General features: G+C 37.1%; 1 protein-coding gene across 1 annotated transcript in view; it reads left to right on the plus strand.

The window, feature by feature from the left end:
* Positions 1 to 24,954, plus strand: part of LOC122397368 (serine/threonine-protein kinase 17B-like) — a 132,555-nt gene that overhangs the window by 95,675 nt on the left and 11,926 nt on the right. The window contains exons 2-3 of the mRNA XM_043396490.1: positions 4,628 to 4,840; positions 6,961 to 7,099. Of these exons, the coding sequence (XP_043252425.1) occupies positions 4,628 to 4,840; positions 6,961 to 7,099 (352 nt within the window). The remainder of the gene's footprint in view (positions 1 to 4,627; positions 4,841 to 6,960; positions 7,100 to 24,954) is intronic.

Consider the following 24,954-nt stretch of genomic DNA (forward strand, 5'->3'; position numbering starts at 1 on the left):
ACCGTATCAATATTATCGGTTCTATGCCTGTTCTTCATTTATATTATGATAATCATTTTAATTACAAAAAAAAATAATTTTTTCAAAACGATTTGAAATTTTTTTTTTTCGTCGAAAAATTTAGACATTATTTAGACACTACCCTATCGATGTTTCTTAAAAATTTGTTTAACGCTATACAGAAAAGTGGTCTAATACTTTTTTGTAGGTGCTCATGGGCTCTGCTTCAGAAAAAAGTTTCATTGAAATATATTCACTATTGTAGGTGTTATGGTTGTTTGAAAATTGGACCATTTTTATGAAGTTTTTCTTAGTTTACGGGGTTAAGGAACAACTTTTCGAATATTCTTTGAATTTTTGTATATTCTTCACTGAAATACGTGTTGTTTGCACTTTGAAAAATTAAAATCCTTCAGTCCGTTCAGAAGTTATGACAGTTTACAGATTCGCATGAAATTTCAAGGAAGCATTTCTGGCCTCACACTAGATTTTCGGTAAAGAATTTTTTTCTCGAAAGTGCGTAGAATTTCAGGTTATGTCTATTCACCAAAAATGATTGTTATTGACCTCTCTAACTAAATGTAATTTTTTTAGTATGATTTTAAATTTTTTAATTTCGTTTCAAAATTTCAGTACCTACTCCAATTTTTTTCTCGAAAGCGGGTAGGATTTCAAAGGTATGTGTATTCACAAAAAATGATTATAATTGAGCCCCGCAACCAAAAATAATTTTTTTAAAATTATTTTAACAACTTCTTAACGCGGCCTCAATCAACAAATTGATATTCTTGATTTTCGTCTTATTTTGACCTCTAGAATCTCCCATTAAAATTTTTCCCAGGGGTTGCTGTACACCCTGTATACTATCACCTTGCAAAGACCTGTTAAAATCGTATTCGTACACTATAATGGTGATTCACTCTAAATGAAAAAAAAATTGGTTCTTATGAATTTTTTCTATTAATTTTTAACAAATCTGTTTGCCACGCGGTGTTACTTTGTCATTTACGAAATAGTTTGTATTTTAATATTAACAATTTTAATGTACGAAGGAATGGATTTATACCAGTTTATATCTTTAAAATTATTGAGTATATACGCCAAATATTTTGCACATATCATTAAGAATGTACAGACTACTACCGTGCAAAGACTCGTTAAAATCGAAGTCGGACAGTTGGGATCTTTACCTTATAAGCGAGATTTCACGATGAAACGAGTCCAATTTAACCCTCGGGGATTCCAATACCAAATTTGAAACGCAAACAGTGATTGAAAAGTTTATAGAATGGCAATGATAAATATTATTCAAGTTATTTTTAAACACAGTCCGCTCGAAAGAAATGGTACAAAAAGTCGCTACAACAGTCGTGCCATGAATGATTCTTAAAGTGAACGTGATCCGTAAGTTGAACATTTCTATCTCTAACCGTGAATGATATTTTAAAACCGATACGAGCGATTCGCCTCTGCTGCACGAAAGATGAACGCACTAACCCAAAATCGATCATTTTAAGAATCATTTTTCTATACATATATCGCATAAGAAAAAATTTCGATTTCGATCGAAAAGAGCGGTATCCAAAAATTCTATCGCGCGATCGCAGAATTAAAATTCGTAATCGAACGGTTGCTTTGCAGAAAATCTTGACGACGATCTAGGAAGAAGAAACGTTCATGGTGTACGAGCGTTCGCAATCCCGCGGCGCCTAATGGCGCAACTGTAAATTCGATATTACGATGACGACTGCGACGGATGTTATTATCAGGATGCGATCCGCGACGTCGCTGCCGCGACTTACTCGTAGATTAGAACCCTCGAGTAAACGAAAGTCTAAATAACCCCTAATTATCACGATCGTTCGTTCCCCGAAGACGATTGCCCCTCTCGAGCGCGCAATCTCGTTACTCCGTTCGACGAAGCGATCGTCTATACGAAATGGTTCGCTTTCCATGGACTCGGTTGAACTTCTGTTCGGCGTAGATACGGTTGAAGGTTTATTAAGCGCGCCGCAAAAGGGAGTCCGGTACCCTTTGCCCCAAGAATGGATCGTTAAAGTCGTCTGAGTCAAAGACCGCAAATCTAAGCTCCCTTGGCGTATTAATTTCAGAAAAAGTATTAGACCTATCGATTTCAAATTTTGTACACGTATTTCTGCGTACTTTAAGCATCTGTACACATTTATTTAAATGTTAACGATTTTACACTCTCAAGTTATATGCTATATTGCGTTGAAATACGTAAAAAATTGTTCGACGTCAAACAGATTTTTGTCTCGCATAACTGTGGATATCGTGTGAGTTGAAATTTTGAGATGTCTCAAAGAGGATAATTTTGAGATCAAAACCCATAAATATAAAATCTTGGACTTACCCTGTGAATGAAAGCCATCAGCGAAGGGGATTGGCGTCGATTACGGTTGTCGCTCGATATAAAGCTCTCGAGGGTTGAAAATGGTCTTTATCTCCCCTTTGTCACAGTGATAGTCCGTAATTAGAACGTAGATAACGAAGCCTGTTCGATAGAGTCTGCCCACGATCGTTGTGGCTCGATATTGGCATTTGTCAACCTACATACATACCTAGACGAGTCGCTGTGCTAGGGGACGAAACTCGAAGCTCGTTCTCGAGACACGGGTAAACCGTTCCGCAACGTCAGTCCTGTAACCAGTTTATCGGCTGAAAAGTGTCCACGTCGATATACCTAGAACGCTGGAAGCATAACCCGGCCTGGTTACAAAAATCCCCTAAGTAAGCCGAGCGCACGCGAACCGCGCAAACTTTATCACCGAAGGTATCGCGTGAATTTTTCCGACCACGAACCTCCGCGATCGAGCTCCCTGCTCGATCCAGGCTAATGCCACTGATAATTGCATCGATGATCTCACATTCTACGGGACCGTAAATATTTTCCTGGCTACAAAATCATTGCGGTTGGTCGACAGTTTTATGGTCGTCGGTTAATTAAAGCGACGCGTGGCGTGTGTGCTTTTCGCTGGGAAGTATGCGTGAGAAACGATGGCTCCGAAGACGAGAATAGAATTTGTCAGAACACTAATAGTAACGAAAATTTGTGAATTTTTCTACCGTTGTCGTAAACTCGATCATATTGTTCCTCTTTTCCTAAAAGATTATGGCCGATTTGGGGTTGTAGGAAAATGTGAGCGAGATAGCAACAGTCAAGAAAGGGAACTCATCAGTATTATTTTATTATAAACACTGTTCTCTATCTGAATTATAATTCTATAGTTTATGATACCTATGAAATATATTCTCTTGTACACTAATGTACTTGTACATAAATAAATAAATGACTAAAAAAATTACCAGACTTTGATAATATACGTATAAAATATGGGTATTTGACTTTAGAGTTATACAAAATTATAAAGTGTTATTAGCACATTATCGATGGGAAACGAGAATTCTCATTTTATTGAAATATACATTGCCTGGCGGGAAACGAGTATTCTCGTTTTATGACAAGTGTGTATTTTTCTAGTAATTTCTCCGATAACACAAGAAAAAAATTCTAATATTATTCACGTATAACTCCGGACAACTTCAATAAAATATATTAATTACAAAAATACGTATAGAAAAGTTTTAATAAAAATGACCCCTCGTTAATGTGTTAAGTTAAATCTAAGTCTAGATTGAGCTAGCGTTTCTCTGTTCGTGTACTTGCAATTTGTAAATTTCTGATCGTAACGAATAAAGAAAATAAATAAGTATCCGATCGTTGACAAATCTGGCAAGGCACTGTTGTTCCCTGACGGACTCGATGGGATGTCGTTCGAACAATACTCTCTAATGACGCTTAAAGGGACGTCTGTTCTCTGATCCCTTCGACCCATCTGTCCTTTGTAACAAGTCGTTCCCTGCAATCGAGAACCGTTGGTCCCGCGACCATTCTCAACGAATTCATCATTAATGGTGGGTGGGATGGGTAACCGAAAGTTCGTTAAAAGAAGAATGCACTGTAAAGAAACGAGCTTTGTGCGATCGACAACGGCAACGCTTTCACCGTTATTCTTACGATTCCAGCTCGTGAATCGAAAGACTCGCTCTGGACGAGGAGCATTGCCCGCGCAAATTTCGCTTTCTAGAGGCTGTTTAGATCATCGGATTACAACGCGCCGCGCTCCGTATCCGAGAATCATCGCGATGGATCGTTTGTGAACGCCGCGCCGCGATGTAGATCATTTGTTATTTACCGAGTGGAAAATTGAAGCACGAGAGTTTCATGCAACTCTTCGTAATTACATAATTTCGCCATAAATTCGAGCAAACAGCTTAAATGGATTTGTTGAAATATTAAGTGTTTTGAGAAATCTGTAGATAAAGAATATTAGAAATTATACTAGCATGTTTCGTGACTTTTACCGTGCGTAGAGAACCTAGGGGAAGGGATGAACGCGTTGGTTGTTAACGGAAGAGCGAAAGTAAAGCGTTTACGCGTACGACTTGCTCGCGCAATGTTACTTCACTCGTAACCGTCGTTGCTCGTCACGCTTGTCCGAGAAAAATACACGTTTTGCCACAAGTTATGGTTGGCGATTTCTATTCGTAATCCGTGTTTGCGCAACGGTTCGTTCTAATTGACCCGGTTGCTTGTTGTTCGCAGAGGCAAATACGCAACGGTGAGGAGATGTCGGGAGAGATCCAGCGGACGACAGTGGGCCGCCAAGTTCCTGAGGAAGAGGCGACGAGCGCAGGAATTAAGGGCGGAAGCACTTCACGAGGTCGCGGTGCTGGATGCCGCGGCGAATTGTTCGCGCCTGGTGTCTCTTCATCAGGTCTTCGAGACGAACAACGAGATGGTCTTGGTTCTGGAGTTGTAAGTCCTGCGTGTTTTCTTCTTATCGTTCGTAGAAATCGTAGAAATATTCGATTTGTGCAAAAGTATATTAGATTAAATATGAAAATAGTAAAAAAAAAACTGAAAATGAACCGGATTTAATTCTTATAAAATTAGAGACACTGGAAATTAACGGAGCGTTCCATTTGGAAACCGAAAATGAAGACTGTGAACAAATTCACTGACACGAACCTTATAGTAATTAACGTATCAAGTTCCAAGACAACATTTCACTTCGTCAATATCAAACCATTTTGATTTGGCTAATAAATTACGATTTATAGGGGGTTTACAACCAATCAGCGATGCTATAAAATTATTAACCAAAGAATTTTTTTATTAGATAAATCAAATTTTATTATATATATTTATTAATATCAATTTTAATATTAGTTATTCCCTTTTTATTTTAACTTATATTCAACAAAACATTCCATAATATCTATATCAAGAGTTATATTGGAAATAGGAGTATGTCCTGTAATAATTGAAAGTTGAGAGTCAAATTCAAATTATGTAATAGTAAGGTTTATATACAGGGTGTTCGGCCACCCCTGGGAAGAACTTTAATGGAAGATTCTAGAGGCAAAAATAAGACGAAAATCAAGAATATCAATTTGTTGATTGAGGCTGCTCTAAAAAGTTATTAAAAAATTAAATTAAAAAAGTTCAAATAATTTAAAAAATATTATTTTTGGTTGCGGGGCTCAATTATAATCATTTTTTGTGAATACACATACCTTTGAAATTCTACCCGCTTTCGAGAAAAAAATTGGAGTAGGTACTGAAATTTTGAAACGAAATTAAAAAATTTGAAATCATACTAAAAAAATTACATTTAGTTAGAGAGGTCAATTACAATCATTTTTGGTGAATAGACATAACCTGAAATTCTTCGCACTTTCGAGAAAAAAATTCTTTACAGAAAATCTAATGTGAGGGCAGAAATGCTTCCTTGCATGCGAATCTGTAAACTGTCATAACTAATCCTGAATGGACTGAAGGATTTTAATTTTTCAAAGTGCAAACAACGCGTATTTCAGTGAAGAATATGCAAAAATTCAAAGAATATTCGAAAAGTTGTTCCTTAACCCCGTAAACTAAGAAAAACTTCATAAAAATGGTCCAATTTTCAAACAACCATAATTCCTACAATAGTTAATATATTTCAATGAAACTTTTTTCTGAAGCAGAGCCCATGAGCACCTACAAAAAAGTATTAGACAACTTTTCTGTATAGCGTTAAACAAATTTTTAAGAAAAATCGACAGGGTAGTGTCTAAATAATGTCTAAATTTTTCGACGAAAAAAAAAATTTCAAATCGTTCTGAAAAAATTATTTTTTTTTATATTTAAAATGATTATCATAATATAAATGAAGAACGGGCATAGAACCGATAATATTGATACGGTAAAATAATACAAAAGAGAAAGGAAGGAAACTTACAAAATATTATTTTTCCCCTTTCCCATTTGTCCTATGCAGGGTGTTCGGCCACCCCTGGAAAAAATTTTAATGGGAGATTCTAGTGGCTAAAATAATACGTAAATCAACAATATTAATTTGTTGATCGAGGCTTTGTTAAAAAGTTATTAACGTTTAAAGTTCCGCCCGTACTGAATTTTTTTCTAGAAAGTGGGCAGGATTTCGGGGGTAGGTCTATTCGCCAAAAATTATTGTAATTGACCCCCGCAACCGAAAATAATTTTTTTAGATCAATTTGAAATATTTTAATTTAATTTTTTAATAACTTTTTAACGAAGCCTTCATCAACATATTAGTATTCTTGATTTTTGTCTTATTTTGGCCTCTAGAATCTCCCATTAAAATGTTTTCCAGGGTTGGCCGAATACCCTGTATAATTTCATATAGAGTTTGATTATATTAGTAGAGTTTTTGATTAATTGATTTATATTTATATAAAAAATGCGTTAAATTTATTTATTTTATATGTCCTTCATATTTAATATTTTTATTAAGATTGTTAATTGGATTAAATCGAACGCCGTTTAATTTAATTGAATCTGAATTAATGTCGGGATTTAGATTATTTTAGAAGTCGATTTACTTAACACAGCTCTGTTTTCTGCCTTTTCAGGGCCCCCGGTGGTGAGTTGCAAATGATACTGGACAGAGACGAAGTTCCGGAGGAGCGACAGGTCGCCAGATTGTTGAAGCAGATTTTGGACGGAATTGCCTTCCTGCATTCCCTGAACGTGGCCCATCTGGACATCAAGGTGAGTCTTGAAACCTGCGCGAAACGCTACCGAGGAAAATTGCATGCTCGTATATGTTCGTGTACATGCTCGGGGAAACGTAGAATCGCGGTCGAGACTCGACTCTTATCTCGCGGCTCGTAAAAAATAACAGAATGCTCGATAAGAACCAGAGGATTGTCGTTCCTGCAAATAATTCTTATCTAGATTTTTCTCGGCAAGTTGAAAAACCTCCGCGCGGAATTGGCACGAGTGCACGTCCGTCCGTCATGGATAAAGAACGCGATAGGAAAAATATAGAACGGTTGCCATCAGGGTTACCATTCCCGGATCGTGAGAAAAACGTACACGAGACACTTTTAAGTTATACCTGCAAAAAGTATTAGGTGTAGGTGTTTTTTTAACGCCTCGACTGCCACACCAAACCCCTCAAATTGTCCACGAAAACGAAACTTTGTTTTTAGTCGATTGAAAACTACTCGCAATTTGTCGTAGAACTTACTTTTATAGTCTGGTTAAAATTCAAGAGTCCTTCTAGATTTATTTTCTTTAATGTTCAATCTTGATAATTAATTTTTTTAACTTTTTAATGGATTAATGTCAATGTATTTTTTAGGGTAAATGCATATACAATTATAATAATAACATATAAATAAAAAATAATGTTTGGTTACGGGTTAGTAGGTTGTTTCATCCGCCTAATCGTGACGATCGGCGTCGTTCCCGACGTCGTCGTCGCTCGGGGAAATCGAGGAGAAAAAGAAACTGGTTGGCAACGAAACGGCGACATTTCAGTCGGATCTGGCAGAGTTTCTCAGCAACGCGACGTGTTCCGCGTCGCGGTTGATGCGAACGACCTAAATCGTTATGTAAAAGTATCCGTGTAATACGGTCAGGGCCGGTGTGAACCTTTGTAGGGTTAAAAAAAATTACGCATTTTTATGCACTTGTATATTTTATAATAATCGTGTACCCGTCTATCTGCTTTTACCGCAACGTACGAGTGGAAATTAAGACGGGAGGCATTAATTCATCCAGCATTTCTCGATGGCGCGTGTTCGCACAGTGTTGCCTCGGAAAGTGACTTTCTCGTGAATTAAAATATTTGTTAGAAAGTGGCGAGTTGGATCGTTATGAAAAGGGAACAGATTTTTCCGCGAACCGTTCGTTATCATAACGAACCGTTGTTTGCAAAGAAGAGAATAAGATCTGCGACACGTGCGCGAGAGACGAGCACGCGGGAAGAGTGAAAACGACTCATCTCGATGGAATCCCGACGAAACGGGCGCCAATGGTGTGTTCCCTCTGTCTATGATATTATTTTTGTACCAACCTCGAGGAGGAATTTCGTCGTTCTCGTCGAAAAAGACCGAGAATAGCTCGATGATGCGTTTTCTCAATTTTTTCCCCCTCGAAAATAATGATCGTGTCGCTATCGTGTGAATATTTCGTACGAATCTATTTCGAATTCCAGCTCGCCCAGGGAAACGGGAAACTTGGCGAACGATATGCCAGACCTCATTAATCTGTTTCCCGATTCAATCGAAGCGAGACCTCTGACTCGATGTCGAAACGAGATCGACCCGTTTTTCAATTAAGTCTTCTACCTCTTTATGTTATAAATATACAGTTACTCCCCGTATTTGCACACTATAATGGCGATTCACTACAAATTAAAAGAAACTTGTTCTATTTTCACCAAATTTGTTACAATTGTGTTATTTCTATTTACGAAATAGTTTTTTTTTTTAATATTAACGGACAAGCCAATGTTGCTTAATTTTGATGATCAAACTGGAATCAGTGTTTTTAACGTAGCATGACCGTTGAAAAGTTTTGCTTTGAATTTATTATACCTTATACCAGTTTCAACAACAACGCTTTAATTCATAAGAAACAAACTTTTAAGAAAATTGTTCCTTTTCACGGAGAAGAAAAACGAAATTACTTTCCGAACAACTCAATAATTGGAGCAAAAATCGATGGTTTAGTCGAAACGGACCACCTCGAAGACACGCCGGTCTCTTGAAATTGATTCGATCGTTGCGTCAACCGCGTCGCGGCTGTACAAAGTCTCGGTTCTGCGACGCGGATGAAAACGAACTACCGGATTTGCATAATTACCCCCGATTCGTGCGGCGATAAATCTACCGATTTTGCCAATAAATTGGTTTAAATTACGCTAAGCGTCGCGCAACGACTATGCGTGTCTTCCAGGCGATAGATGGCCGCGCTTTGTACGCGCGTCACGGAGCGCAATGTACACGCGCTCGAAACGACAAGAGGTTTTTCTTATTTGGCGGTGGCGACGATTTGCAATTTGTGACGCGAACACCGCGACGCGGGACGAAAGCAGGGCGTAGGTATACCGAGTTATACGTGTTTATCGATTATCTGAGTGATCGATATGGGTAAGCCAAGGCGAACAAGTCGTATTAATAATATTCCCTCGGCGACACACGCGACAGGTCGTGTATATCAGCCTTCCTCCTTTTTTTCTTTTTTTTTCCTTCTCCTTTTTTTTTTTCATCTTAACGCGCGGCTCGGATTATGATCGCGGTTATGCAACCCAATTACCCGCCTTTCGCAAATTGATAGCAATTTGCGGGGATCCAGGTTACCAGGTACGCGGCTAAGAAGAGGCTGCGAGTCGCGCGCGATTAAATTCGCTGGAACGAAAGAGAGTCCGTCGAATCGCGATAAATTAAATTACCGCGGGCGAAGGTAATTTCGAATCGTCGGCGAACGTGATAAAATTACATTTTGCGCGTCTTGCCACCGCCAGATATGCGTCGAGACGTCCTTTAACGCTGTTTTATCAGCTCTTCTGTTCAGATACCGGCGACGATTACGCATCAGTCGGAATTATCGCGATGTTTTCCAAACGATAAGATAATTTTGTGCGTTCTAGGTAGGCGAAACGGTTCGTAACCAGGCTAATTTATACGTTTACGCGTTAATGGAGAAATAAAATAGACGGTCCGATAAAAATGTACATCGAATGATAATAACTTTGTACACAGAATATTATGTTCGGTAAAACTTAGCAAGTTAACGTGTATTTCAAACGATGTATATTTTATTAAATACGGATAAATTTAATTATACGCTATTTACGCCATGGTCACAATTAGTACAAAAGACAAAGATACGATGATAAACGAAAGAAAATTATATTTGTAATATAGAAAATTATTCGAAACTATTATTTTATTAATAATTATAAAAACTGCTGTAGTTGATGGAAAGAAAAAAAGGAAAGTTGATCGACGAAGAAAAACGGGAGGAGCCGGCGAAAACATCGCATTTAGTATCAAAATATTTTCTCGCTCGGTCTGGCAACGCGTTTTTGAACCATTAAGCCGCCGACGATGTTAGTTTTCATTTTCACCGTTCAAGATCGCGAGAGCGTGGCCGCATGGAAACAATCACGATGGTCGTTTGGAAAGGAAAAACGGTTCTCTCCATTCTTCAAGCTTTCCGTTTCGACGCGTGCTGTGTCCGAGAAGTCAATGGACCCGTTTCGATCGCGTCGAACTCTTCAAACCTTTTGCCAAACGAGTCTCGAGATATACAGCCCATGCACAGATCGCCCTCGGAGTTCGTCTTAAAATACCATTGTGCCTCGAATTCACGCGATATGCCTGACCTAAATATAGATCCCGTGGTTATGAATGGAAAAATGCACGTGAACTCTTTGGCCCACTTCCAGGAGACCTCGTTGTCCGGTGTCCGCGAGATTTTGAGCGCCGCGACGCCGATCAAGCTGATTTCACGCCGCTAAAGCCACCGGATACGTAACAATGGCTCTCTTAACTCAACATAGCGCTCTTCTAGATATTTACCGCAGTACTCGAGTATATACGAGGATTTTGCACATACGTTTCTCAAATTATTATTTATTTATTAACGGGAAAATCCCTTTAGTATAAAAAGAAGTAATGTGGAAGGAACGACAAAATAAAAAATTATACAGAGAAAACATTACTATTTATAAAGTAAAACAATTAATGTATAATACAGCAAGGATAGTTTTAGAGGTAATTATTTACTTTAGCAATTCCTCGCCAATTTCAATGACCTTGAGATATGTTGTCAAGGTCGCTGTTATGAAGATTTTTTCTCTATACATATAACCGCCTCATAGTGGGGCCATTGCATGCCAAACGCGGCAAAAAGTGGTTTTATACAAATATACCCACAATTAAATAATGATTCACTAATAGTTAATGGGACACATGGGCCATGATTTAGTGTGATTTTTTTTATCATTTGTCGATTTTTGATACGACTACATGATTTTGAAACGTTCAATCTTAAAATCATCCAAAATTATAATCATCGTTTATTGTTGCTTTGATTCTTCAAAGTAAATGATGAGTAATTGAATTAAATGTACTTAGTACGTATTTAAATTACGAATGAAGAATCAGATGAAGAATCATTCATAGATTCATAAATTCTTTCGTTTTCTCTTCGTAAAGGTCGTGTCGTCTATTTGCTAATTGCCATCTTCTCCTGAAACGGGACTTCAAAGTTGCAATTTTTGTTTTCAAAATTTTCTGGTACTCCACAGAATAATTATCCTGGCTCATTAAGGACGTCTCTAAAAATTCTAGTTTATTTTCAAAATTATGATTTTGATGCTGTGTCATGATGTTACAAAACTGCATCATTAAAAACACATGTACTCCTGATGAACCTTAAGATTTAAAAAAAAATGTCACTCTATTAAAATGAAACTTTTGCTACGAAAACTGTATTAACAAACTATATAGAAGATGAAGAAAAATGGCGAAATTCAAATATATATATCTGTACCTACCTACTTCAATTAGAAATTCCATTATTTTAACACTAAATATTTCACTCACAACATACAAGTTAGGAACGTCAAACGACAAATGCTCCAAATTCGTGATCATTTTATGCTTTTATAGCATTCGAAGCAAAAACAATGAAATGTATGCATTGTTTCCTAGTTTTGATGTATAGGGTTATCCAAATTGAGTGTCACATCTTTCAACAGATGGGACTACTAAACGGTTTGATTGTTCTTTGTTATATTTCACACACGCCATCACTAAGCATAAACAAATCATGATGGAACGCTACACTGTGCAACAACGTGTACAAATTGTTGAAAATTATTAGAAACGTTCAATTTCTGTTCGAGTTTGTTTTCGTGCGCTTCGCGAAATTCTTGGTCCAAATAAGCAACCTTCTGACAAAACAATTCGTCGAATTGTGAATAACTTCAAAGAGACTGCTCAGTTTGTAATGTAACACGTGATACGTATCAACGTGGAGCTAAAAAACAATATTATAGCCGCCATTAATGAAATAGAACCCCAATTATGTAATAGTGTAATAGACAATTGGGCAAAATGAGTCAAGCTCATGAAAAACAGCCTAGTCGGTCATTTGAATGATATTGTGTTCCACGATTAATGTTTCGAAGTGGACTTTATATTAAAATAAAGAAACCTGAAATATCTCAAACAGTTTGTATTTTATTTCAATTTAAAGATGCGACACTCAATTTGGATAACCCTATATTTTTGAGAATCGTAACAATACTCGCAATCGCCGACGCTCGCACGTGCCGAAACAGTTGATCATCTTTATATTTTTCGCAGTAGCAGCTAGTAGCAGCTAATTTAAAAAAAAAAAAAAGGTAAGGCTTCACTCTACAAAAAGCAACTAAAATGAACGCAGAATCACACTGCATTCATAATTAAAAAATAAAATGAAAACTGAACATGTTCAATTAGTTATAACTCAAAAAATGTTGGAGATATAAAAGTGTACTTTGGTGTAATTTAAATACGTACTAAGTACATTTAATTCAATTACTCATCATTTACTTTGAAGAATCAAAGCAACAATAAACGATGATTATAATTTTGGATGATTTTAAGATTGAACGTTTCAAAATCATGTAGTCGTATCAAAAATCGACAAATGATAAAAAAAATCACACTAAATCATGGCCCATGTGTCCCATTAACTATTAGTGAATCATTATTTCATTGTGGGTATATTTGTATAAATCCACTTTTTGCCGCGTTTGGCATGCAATGGCCCCACTGTGCGCCGCTCGACCTTAGTTTCCGAGATTTTTCGCCAAAAAGATCGCTGCTACTACAATGAATTCTGTCTATACGTATGTGATTGTGGCAGCGGGTGTGTAAGCGTCGAATCGCTGATTGTTTATTGTTTCTATAGATACATCGAGGCGGTGGGCAATGGATGCGTATAACGGATATGCATAAAAACTCGATGTGAATAAACAAATTTTACCCAAACCTTACTTAAACCTAACTATTCTATCTAGTAATTAATATAATGGATTAGGTTTAGGTTAGATTTCATTATACTGGCCGGCCCGGCAGACATCTTCTATTTCAATTTTCTTTATTAATATTATCTGATATTAGCTTGATACAGTATACATTATTTGTCGTTGGTCGTCATGATTTTAATACAAGAATACCTGCATTTTTTTATATAATGGCAGTCATTTTTCTAATTTCTGTTAATAATAACGATAATAATAATAATAATAATAATAATAATAATAATAATAATAATAAAGAATAACCCAACTCGAGACTAATTCAGACATAAAATTATTTTTACAAATATCTCGAAAACGAAGGTCGTGTGGCGATAACATGTCTAAAGAAAAAATCTTCATAACAGTGACCTTGACAACATATTCCAAGGTCATCGAAATTGGTGAGGAATCGCTAAAGTAAATAATTACCGTTTTAGATATACGTTGTGCGGTGGCTTTCAGAATATAGTAAATTAATAAATTGCGTATATTCTTCAAGAAAATTTAAAAGAATCGATTTTATCCAAAAGTTTGCAGTAGAATAAATAATAGAGTAGAATATTCCCCTAAGTGTCGGGCATCTCTAACTAATCTATCTAGTCTATCGCCTGTAGAAAATGGCGCTCGAGTCACGCGAACCTCGCGTAATTGATAATTACAGCAATCGCTTGGTTCGAACGTTGGCTACGCGGTTCGATAAATGGGTTGGTCGGTGCGAAACGCGTCGATCAACGATCAGTTTTCGTCCATAGTTAGCCTAACAGTCGAACAATCAGCGTTTCTAATAGCGACAATTATATCGCACGAACGACCATGTTTCTGCTCGCTGGAATACCGTCGCTGGTCGAACGTTAGGGATTCGACGAGCATGCAATAATAACACGATATCTAAACTGGCGCCAAAGACCACTGTGTCTGCGCTCTTCTGTTTGCTCTCGATAATCGCAGAGAGCCTGCGTCGATCATTTTGTTTGAAATTGACGCGCGGAATGGTCATCGAGCGATCCGACGTCGTACGAGGAAACCTTCGTGACTCGGTGTTATTCTATGGCTTTCACGCGCGTCGATGGCGCGTTTTTCAGTGGATTTTCTACGGAACGGAGGCGATCGACCTCCGTAGAGAAAGGAAGAGATTCATCAATGAACTCTCGGGCAAGCCTTGGTAGTTGGAGTAACGAGCTCGTACCGAGAATTCCGTTTCAGTCGTGGTCAGTGGTTCGCGTTCCCCCGATCAATGCACGCGTCTGGACGTTCGTTCATTAGGCAGGACGGCGCATTCGATGAAATCGATTCATCAGACTCTTAATGGGATAGCCGAGCTTCTCCGGACAGCAGGAGAGGCGCACACGATACGCCTGTTCTCGCCATGAAACGCGATGCGAGGCCAAAGAATAAGCGAACCGGCATTTTATTCGAATCGAAAATAATCACATACAAATATTCTTATGTGGCGGCTTGCTGTTGTAAGAAGAAACGAGGGGGGAGCATTTTGTTCTGACAAGGGGACCTTACGGTAGTGGAAATCGCTTTTGAAACGATAGGTATTTGGAACAAGTTATAGTACATACCTAATATCAAAAAATGGGCCTTCGTTTACGAGATACTTTGATTTTTAAAGTTTTGTACGCACCTAGTAAATAATTATTTAATGAATTACTTAACAGTCTTCAGCAGAAGAAATTGTGGGTGAGTCGATAGGGCGGTTGACTATAAATCTGTAGGTAGTACGGTCGAATCTCTGTTGTTAGTAATTTTTTTTTCTTTCATAATACAATTTCGAAATGAAAAAATATTGTATTTATTTTTATATTTAATGTTAATCCTGCATGACATCAATATTAATTGTGAAACAGAAACCATAATATACAAAAAAAAGAAGCACAGTAATAAAATAGCAGTATGTGTCCCAAATATTTTTCTTCATTAGTCACTATCGAATCAATTCCGTATTAATCGATCATATCGCCACTATGAACACTAATAGTTTTCAATTACAATTACAATTATTTTTAATGAATAAACATACTCCTGAAATCCTTACCACTTTCGCGAAAAAATTCGAATAGGTACTGAAACTGTTAGACGAAATTAAAACATTTCAAATCACATTAAAAAAATTATATTTAGTTACAGGGGTCAATTATAATCATTTTTGGTGAATACACATACCCTCGAAATCCTACACACTTTCGAGAAAAAAATTCTTTACCGAAAATATAATTTCTGGCCAGAAATGCTTCCTCGTATGCAAATTTTTAAAATATCATAATTTCTGAACGGATTGGAGGATTTTAATGTTTCAAAAGGCAAACAACGTATGTTTTAGTAAAGAATATGTAGAAATTCCAAGAATATTCGAAAAGTTGTACCTTAATACCGTGAGGTGAGAAAAACCTCATCAAAATGGCCTAATCTTCAAACGTCTATAACTTCCACAATAGTGAACGTATCTCAATGAAATTTAGTATGGATGTAGAGCTCATGGATACCTACAAAAAAGTACTAAACAAAATTTTGGTATGACGTCAAACAAATTTATTAAAAATGAAAAACCGATTTTTAAGAAAAATCGACAAGGTTAGGTAGGTGCCTAAATTTTTCGGCGAATACAAAAATTTCAAATCGTTCTGGAAAAATTATTTTCGGTTGTTGGGGTCAATTACAATCATTTTTGGTCAATACACATACCCTCGAAATCCTACACACTTTTTAGAAAAAAATTTTGTACGGGCAGAACTTTAAACGTTAATAACTTTTTAACGAAGCCTCCATCAATAAATTAGTATTCTTGATTTTCGTCTTATTTTGGCCTCTAGAATCTCCCATTAAAATTTTTGTCAGGGGTGGCCGAACACCTTGTATACTTGTGAGAAAGCGTAGCACTCTGCTAGCGTTACCACAATAACATCAAAAATAATCAAAAAAAGAAACGTACATTATTATGGGCAGTCATGTTTGCAACATATTTTTTAAATTTTAACTTCAACAGATAATTTATTTTTGTATGGAATGATTTTGTCGAAATTGATGTTTAGCCAACTAGATCGAGCAAATTCCCCACTATGCGTCGGTCGGTCGATCGTTGGAGATAAATTGATCGTGGCACGCTTTCGTATCGTGTGAATCGAGCTCGTCCACGCTGGCCAGTTGGGGAACAACTCTTTCTCGCCCGTTCCCCCGAACTTTATTACATTCATGCTGCGCAAGCACACAGACTTGCGCTCGCGCGCGCGTCTGTCGCCTACAGGCAGGGTACTTCCCCCTTTTCTCACCGCCGGAAGTTTCAATGAACACGAGAGACGGATCCTCATAAATTCGTTGTCCGTTGGCTAAAAACCGTCGTGCCTTCGAATTGCGCGTTAATTCTTTTCGCGCGTTTTTCTCCTTCAACCTCGCATGCTCTGAATTATTATAGTAAGCGTTACGATTTCCGGTCTACTCTGTATACATATTGAAAAATTAATTTTCGTTTCCTGAGAAATTTTAAAAAATATTCTCTCTTTTTCGATTATCAAATTGTTGCACGACGACGCAGCACGTAATGGGGGAAACCACTGTGACGGCTGAAAATAAAATCAATTTTCAAGTATTTTTTGGAGGTAACTTTGAAACATTTTCTAATAAATGTTAACTAAAAAATATTAACTATTATAGGCATAATAGGAACCGGCGTGAGAGATCCCCCAAAATTTGTTGGAAACGGGTGGACGTGTCATTTTTCACTACAAATTCTAAAACAAGAAATCATGCAATTTTCTTAAACTGTAAGACAGTTACTTCAGTTGCACTTAGGGATTTATAAAAATAATAATTTATTATAAAATGGTGGAACTTTGAAGAAAAGATCTAAAAAATCTGTGAAAAAGTAAATATTTCTTTTAATACTATGTAGGAACTAATTAATCGATCAAAAATTCGAAGAGAATAGTATTATGAATCACCATACAAGATGTTGAGTAAATCGGATGAAAATTTATTGAGTTATTGAGCCGCCCAGTTTGAAAAAGTTGGTTTTGAAAAAAACGCATTTAAAGTTTTATCTGTTTAATACAGACGTTCTTCATTCACACCACTTATCGCTCTAGGCTAAATACTCTTGGCCCACATATATCTAGTTATATCGCGATCCAAATAATTCCCATTCATATAAAATCTTGACCACAGCAGAAGTAATAAAAGAGTTGCAAATAAGTTACACATATTATATTTTTTACATCTACTAAAACTTCTGCAACTTTATCATTTTTGCAAATTTTACTTTAATATTTTAGGTCATTCTTAAAACCCCTGACATTAAAAAAAGATAAAAAAAATTTCGATTTCTTCAATTCGTCATAGTGGTTCACCCCTTAAGTAATAGAGATATGCGAATATTTAAAAATTACAGACATTATTAGCGCTATTCTGTACCTAATCCTGAAATGCATAATTTGTTTTTATCTCGTGATCCGTTAGGGACTAAATTTTTATCGTATGGACGGTCTGTCGGATGCTCGGCATCGTGAGAATCACCTCGAGCAGAGTTCTTATTTTAAGAAGATGAGTGACGAGTAACCCTGATTTAATAGCTTACGTCCTTCCTGCAGTTTTTACGAGCGTTCTAAGTTAAACGGCGATATCCGACAGACCGTTCTCGGGGAACTAGCTCACCTGTTACACTTTCCTAGACACGTTGGATCGATCGATGCATTGCACGAGACCGGCGATCGGAAACGTTCGGTCTAGCTCTAGCGACGAAGCGGCTCGATTCTTCGATCAAAGATCCCGTAGATCGCACGCCACGCGATATAGCGAGTTTTCCTGTAGCGATGCAAGACAGATATAGGTAAAATTTTATGCGAATAATAGATAACCAATAAGACCAACGTGTAACGATGTGTTCGTGACGTTCGTTCGAATAGTTAAATTTGTATTTTGATTTTGTGAAATATTTTATCGTAGAATTGAAATTTTTTACTAACAAACATTCTATCTTTTATTCATTATTTGATATTTTTAGTCTAGCCACGAATTTTGTAAAACTCAGATTAGAATTATTATCGCTATTGACTTTTAATATCGTTGAAAATTGCCGATTCCCGCGAATCGATCGCAGCCGTGACGGCAAATATTTGCACGTTCGACGAGGAAGCGAGCAAAACGAGCAATTATCCTATTTGCCAAGGTGAATCGCGCGTGTCGCAATCATTTTCGCAGTGATCGATTCCTTTACGCCTACGTCGCGTCGGTTGCGTCGAGGCTCGAGGAACGTCCGCGAAACGCCGTTGATGCAGGAACCTCGTAATGACTGATTATGGAAATGTCTTTGTTCCTTATTGAACGACTTCCGGGATTCGTCGAACGAACGTCTCCTCGAAAGTGTTCCGCCCCCGGAACAAACGTCTCTGCTCGACCCGATCGTTTATCCCTGCTCTTACGCGTATAAAACTGTCTCTTTCCTCTTAAGACGTTATGGAAGGTGTTACAGTGAGTGTAAAAAGTATTCGTACACTAGTCAATTTGAACAAAAACTTTGCAGAACTTTGTTTATTACAAAAGTATGTTAACAAAAACATACATACATATTCTTAGAAATCTCTGGAACAAATGTCATTAACAACAAATTATTTATTTATATTTATTATGAAAATATTAACAAATTTCCAGAAATTGACCTAAAATATACGCGTAATAAGTATTCGTACAGTCTTTGATTCGTAACATTCCACATAGAACGATTACAAGATAATCCATGATATGTAAACATACTTAGCATCAGTATGTCTGGAGACGCTGTCGGTATAGGTAGTATCCTGAATTCAAACATTATCAACGAAATTATCAGTAAAATGGGACGAAAAAGCAAGGAAACCTCTGAAGAAGAAAGGAAAGTTGTTATAAATTTACATAATAAGTGTAAAACACTGAGTGAAATTTCTAAAGTTTTAAATAGACCGAGTTCCACGATTCAAGGAATCATTGACAGATATGGCGATCGAAAAACTGTAAAAACTAATCCAAGAAACGGACGTAAACGAATAATAAATGAGTATACCGGCCGATGGATAATTCGAAAAATAAAGCAAAATCCAAAGATAAGTGCGGAGAAAATCACAGCTGAACTTAAAAATGATCTGGACATTAATGTATGCAGTAGCACAGTGCGTAATTTTTTACGGGATAGAGGATATCACGGCAGAGTAGCTCGTAAGAAATATTTCGTAAATGAAATTAATAGAAAGAAACGATTGCAATTCGCGAAAGAGTACGTTAATGTTCCTATGGAGCACTGAAACCGTGTTATTAGAGGAATGGAACAAAATTTCTAGTACTATAACCAAAAATTTAGTAAATTCAATGCCGCAAAGGCTTAAAGCGATTATACAATCTAAAGGAAATCCCACTAGATACTAAAATAGCAAATAGACTGATTTTTGTTACGTCTATGTACTAAAATTTATAGTTTTTGTTGTAAAATTAGAAGTGTACGAATACTTATTACACGTATATTTCACGCCAATTTCTGGAAATTTGTTAATATTTTCATAATAAATATAAATAAATAATTTGTTGTTAATGACATTTGTTCCAGAGATTTCTAAGAATATGTATGTATGTTTTTGTTAACATACTTTTGTAATAAACAAGGTTCTGCAAAGTTTTTGTTCAAATTGACTACTGTACGAATACTTTTTACACTCACTGTATATATAAATATACTATATCACAAATAATAATTTTATAAATTCAAGTCTATGGTTTTAATGGGGAACATTTGCCACTTCTAACAGTAGCCCAATTATGGAGAAAACACTAGTAGTGGCGAAACTGCATGCGTATGTTCAATACACGTTATTAGACTGTCTAAGACAGTGGAAACTGAAGATTCTCTCGTTTCATTTTTACTATATATTTCCTATTTGCATTGGAAGCTAATCAAACTTAGATATCAAATTTTGTCCTGTTTTTTTACAAGAAAATATAAATCGTTCAACCAGTCAAATGGCCGGTCATGGTAGGTTTAGTGTTAATTATATACCAGGGTTTCGGCTATTCCTGGGAAAAATTTTAATGGAAAATTCTAGAGGCCAAAATAAGACGAAAATCAAGAATACCAATTTGTTGATTGAAGCTTCGTTAAAAAGTTATTAAAGTTTAAAGTTCCACCTGTAAAACGGCAACTTGAGAACAGATGCATACGCGCGATAGTGGTTCTCACTCAGAAAACTGTAAGGTTGCCGATACGTCAGTGAGTAGAGTCTCTCATGCTGAGTGAGAACCACTATCACGCGCACGTAGCTGTTCGCAGATTGCCGTTCTACAGACGAAACTTTAAACGTTAAGAACTTTTTAACTAAGCTTCAATCAACAAATTGGCATTCTTGATTTTCGTCGTATTTTGGCCTCTAAAATCCCCCATTAAAATTTTTCTCAGGGGTGGCCGAACACCCTGTGTATCGAACAACAGAATGACTCTAGAGTCTTGACTTTTTTTAAAAACTGTTGAAAGTGTTTTCATCCGAAGTCCTTGTACGACAGAAATTTCATTCCATATTTTTGATTCATTTTCTCATGCAGATCGACGTGTACCGCCAGATATCGTATACCCTGTACAAATAAAAGAATTGAAAGGAAAAAGGCGAAGCGCCGTGTGGATAGCGTCGCATTTCGTAGGACTCGTCGGACGAGGTCGAACCGGGCCGCACGAGTTTTGAAAGCAGAAACGGGCCACGAACAAAACGTCCCACGACCTCGTCGTTACCGAAGCACTTTTGAATCGCGTTATTCGTCGTACGTCGAGCATCCTGCGATGCAGTCTGGTCACGTTCGACTTGTATAACGAAACTTAACGCGCAAACTGAATCCACGAGAGAAACGAGCGTGCACGTCACGTTTCCTCGGAGGTCGTTCTTTTCCCCTCGCGTGTCTTCCAACCTATCGTTTCGATCGAAATTTTCAAGACGGGACTCATCCAACGACGACGAAAAAAAAAATGACACGCGCTCGACGAAGTGAGACCGATTCCCGATATTTTTCCGATCGGCTCGATTTACAGCCGAGGTACCAATGGACGCAACGATGACTCGCGACGATAACGATAACACCGCGAACGAGTCGACCGGGCAGGAAAGTCTTTTCCTTAAACGCTTCTGTCACGCTACACGGTTCGAGAGTTTCACCGCAAGTGTCAATTTGCTATCGTTATAACCGAGGCTCGGCGACGTTTATGCTGGAAACGCGGAGTCACGGAGCTTACGAAGCTTTCCACCTAAGCAGCGTCCATGAAACGAACGAACGCTTGTTGCTTCGGATATATAAATTCGTGGCGGTCATTCCTCTTTATGGGAGATACAGACAGAGTACGTTCGATTTCTTTTTCTTTTCGAGGAACCCTATCCAGTAATCAAACGATTTTGGAACACTGTATATAGAATATCAATGTACGATGATACTACTTCGAGAGATGTCTCGCGACAAGTAATGGTTCGAAATACTTTAATTACTCGTATCGTATCACGTGCTTGCACATATTTTCGGGGGTGACTTCCTAAATAAAATATTGTAATATTGTTTTTAAATTTTATTAAGAACTTGCATTTGTAATTTATTATTATTCTGGAGTATAATATTTTGAGTTTGTTAGATACATAAATATCATCCGAATTACGTCGACTTTAGTACAATTTTAATAAAAAAAAAATGTCATGAATATGTTAAAAAAAAAATAAAAAAGTTTAGCTTTTCTCTTAGTATTGTCTTATGCGTTAGATTATTAACCGTTTGCACTCCACTGTCACCGCTATGGCGACAAACATAATACGTAGTATAGCTCAATTTAAGTTTCATTTATGACAAGAGAAATTGAATATAGGAAATATACGAATATAATTTAAATTATAGGTAATTATACACTTTTGTGGTGAAAAGAATATTTTGTTTATTTTTAGAAGTCACATCAAAAAATTGCATTTGGTATTGCTAGTTGTTCATATTAGTAAAGACTTTCGAAGTGCAAAAGGTTAACGCGATACACTGACTCCAAGGGGGATCCTTTTATCCTCCTAGTAACGGGGATAAAATTTATACATTGAACGCTGCAGTCTCGAACCCATCGCTCGTCGCGAGGCATGTCTTGAGGCAAGTTCTCATCGCGTAGAGTCTGCTTTTAGCGTCGATACGCGGATGCAAACGATGATCGATAAGAAAGGCCGCAGCGCGGCCTAGTCGCGATTCATGCCCCTTTCTCGATCAATTTTTCCTTCTCTACTCGAACACTTTTTCCCTCCGTGGAAACAATCGAACAATGCTCGGAGCCCGCCAGCCGCGAAGAGACGATAGAACGAGACAGAATGGACGTTGCAGGTAAAAGCAGAGAAAGAAAGGGCGAAAGTTCGTTGGTTGTCTATTGTCGACGTTGCGCGACCGGTTTACACGACCTCCCAGGTAGCGCGACGATTATGTTTTCAGAAGGGGTTCGTCGAGCGGTCGTGTGGACCGAAATGGCGTCATTATCGAGCAGTTTATTAAATACGACGAGCGTTGCACACATGAACGGTCGAGTGTCGCGATTAATTGCACCGATTACTTAGCGAACGGACGCGGGAATCGCCGTTTATTCGATACTTTTAATTAAGTGGCACTGCGCGTAGCCATTGGGACACGCTTAACGATCGTTAACTACGCCCTTGTAATGCGAGCTACCGAGGAAAAAGGCACCTTGCCAACGGCTGAAACCTACCGCCGTGGCGCGGCGGGGTCTGTTCCGTGCTACGCTCCGACTATACGAGCAGATGTTTTCAGTCTATTCCCCGCACTCGACGTAAACGTTAGGATAATTATCCTAATACCAGCGGCGACGATAATAACGATCATTTTTCGTTCGGGTCTTCTCTCGCGTCCACTCCTCGTTAATTGGCGAGATCCGCGAGTCGTTCACCCAAGGTTACTTATGTATAAAATGTAGAGGATGACCCGATCATTCGGGAAAGGAATACAGGGTGTCTCACCCGATTTTGACATCTTGATTTTCTCGCTATTGTTACTCGTAACAAAAAATGTTTCAGCGAAGGCTTGAATGGTATCGAGTGGAGTATATTCTGATGTTATTAGTTTTTTCGTGAATGGACGCGTAAAGGTCATATAAAGGTCAACTTTGTTTTTTTAAATGGAACGAGGTATTTTTTAATACATCGATCGATTCAGCTGGACAATCGTTATAAAAAAGTACTAACTATGTAACGTCGAAAAATTAGTAGTTCAGGAGATATTTCTATTTAAATAATTCTAAAACACCATTACTCGAAGAATGTTCTTTTAGAAGAATAGAACAAAATCGAGCCAGATTTTATAAAAAAATTAGTTGATTCAATGCTCAAACGATTAAAGGAAGTCCTTAAAAGGAAAGGAGGGCCAACTAAATATTAATATTTAATTCCAAGTCATTTTTAAATGTTTTTATTCGAGTGTACCAATACTTTTTTCCACTCATAAAATGTTCAATGAATTCATCTTTGTTAGTGCTTTGTGAATCAATGTATATGTATACAGGGTGTTCGGTCACCTCTGGGAAAAATTGTAATGGGAGATTCTAGAGACCAAAATAGGTTGAAAATCAAGAATACCAATTTGTTAATGGAAGCTTCGTTAAAAAGTTATTAACATTTAAAGTTCAGCCCATACTGAATTTTTTTCTCGAAAATGCGCAGGATTTCGAGGGTATGTCTATTCACAAAAATTGATTGTAATTGACCCCCGCAACCGAAAATAATTTTTCTAGAGCGATTTGAAATTTTTCCTCCTGTCGATTTTTCTTAAAAATTCGTTTTTCATTTTTAATTATTTTGATTGACGCTGTATGGAAAAGTTGTTTAATACTTTTTTGTAGGTGCCTATGGGCTCTGCTTCAGAAACAAATTTCAATGAGATACATTTACTATTGTAGGAGTTATGGTCGTTTGAAAATCGGACCATTTTTATGGGGTTTTTCTCACTTTACGGGGTTAAGGAACAACTTTTCGAATATTTTTAGAATATCTATATATTTTGCACTAAAATACGCGTTGTTTGCCGTTTGAAACATTAAAATCCTCCAATCCGTTCAGCAATTATGACATTTTAAAGATTCGCATGAAATTTTCGGCCATAAATTACATTTTCGATTAGGAATTTTTTTCTCGAAAATGCGTAGAATTTCGTGGGTATGTGTAATGGCCAAAAATGATTGCAATCGACCCTTGCAACCGAAAATAATTTTTTATAATGATTTGAAATTTTTTAATTTAATTTTTTAATAACTTACTAACTTACTAACGAAGCCTCAATAAAGAAATTGATATTCTTGATTTTCGTCTTATTTTGGTCTCTAGAATCTCCCATTACAATGTTTCCCAGGGGTGGCTGAACACCCTGTATATTATTGCTTCTGTTATGTAATAAGCTAAAATAGATAATAAACGAATATGTCAAAAAGCTTTTTCTTCAAATCAATTTGTTCAGCAGTTATAAGTATTTGTGCAACTACAACCGTGCTGTGCCAATATTTATGTCCAGCACTGTA

This window comes from Colletes gigas, unplaced genomic scaffold (genome assembly GCF_013123115.1).
Source record: "Colletes gigas isolate AHSC1104 unplaced genomic scaffold, ASM1312311v1 Colletes_gigas_Sc00009, whole genome shotgun sequence".
Taxonomy (NCBI): domain Eukaryota; kingdom Metazoa; phylum Arthropoda; class Insecta; order Hymenoptera; family Colletidae; genus Colletes; species Colletes gigas.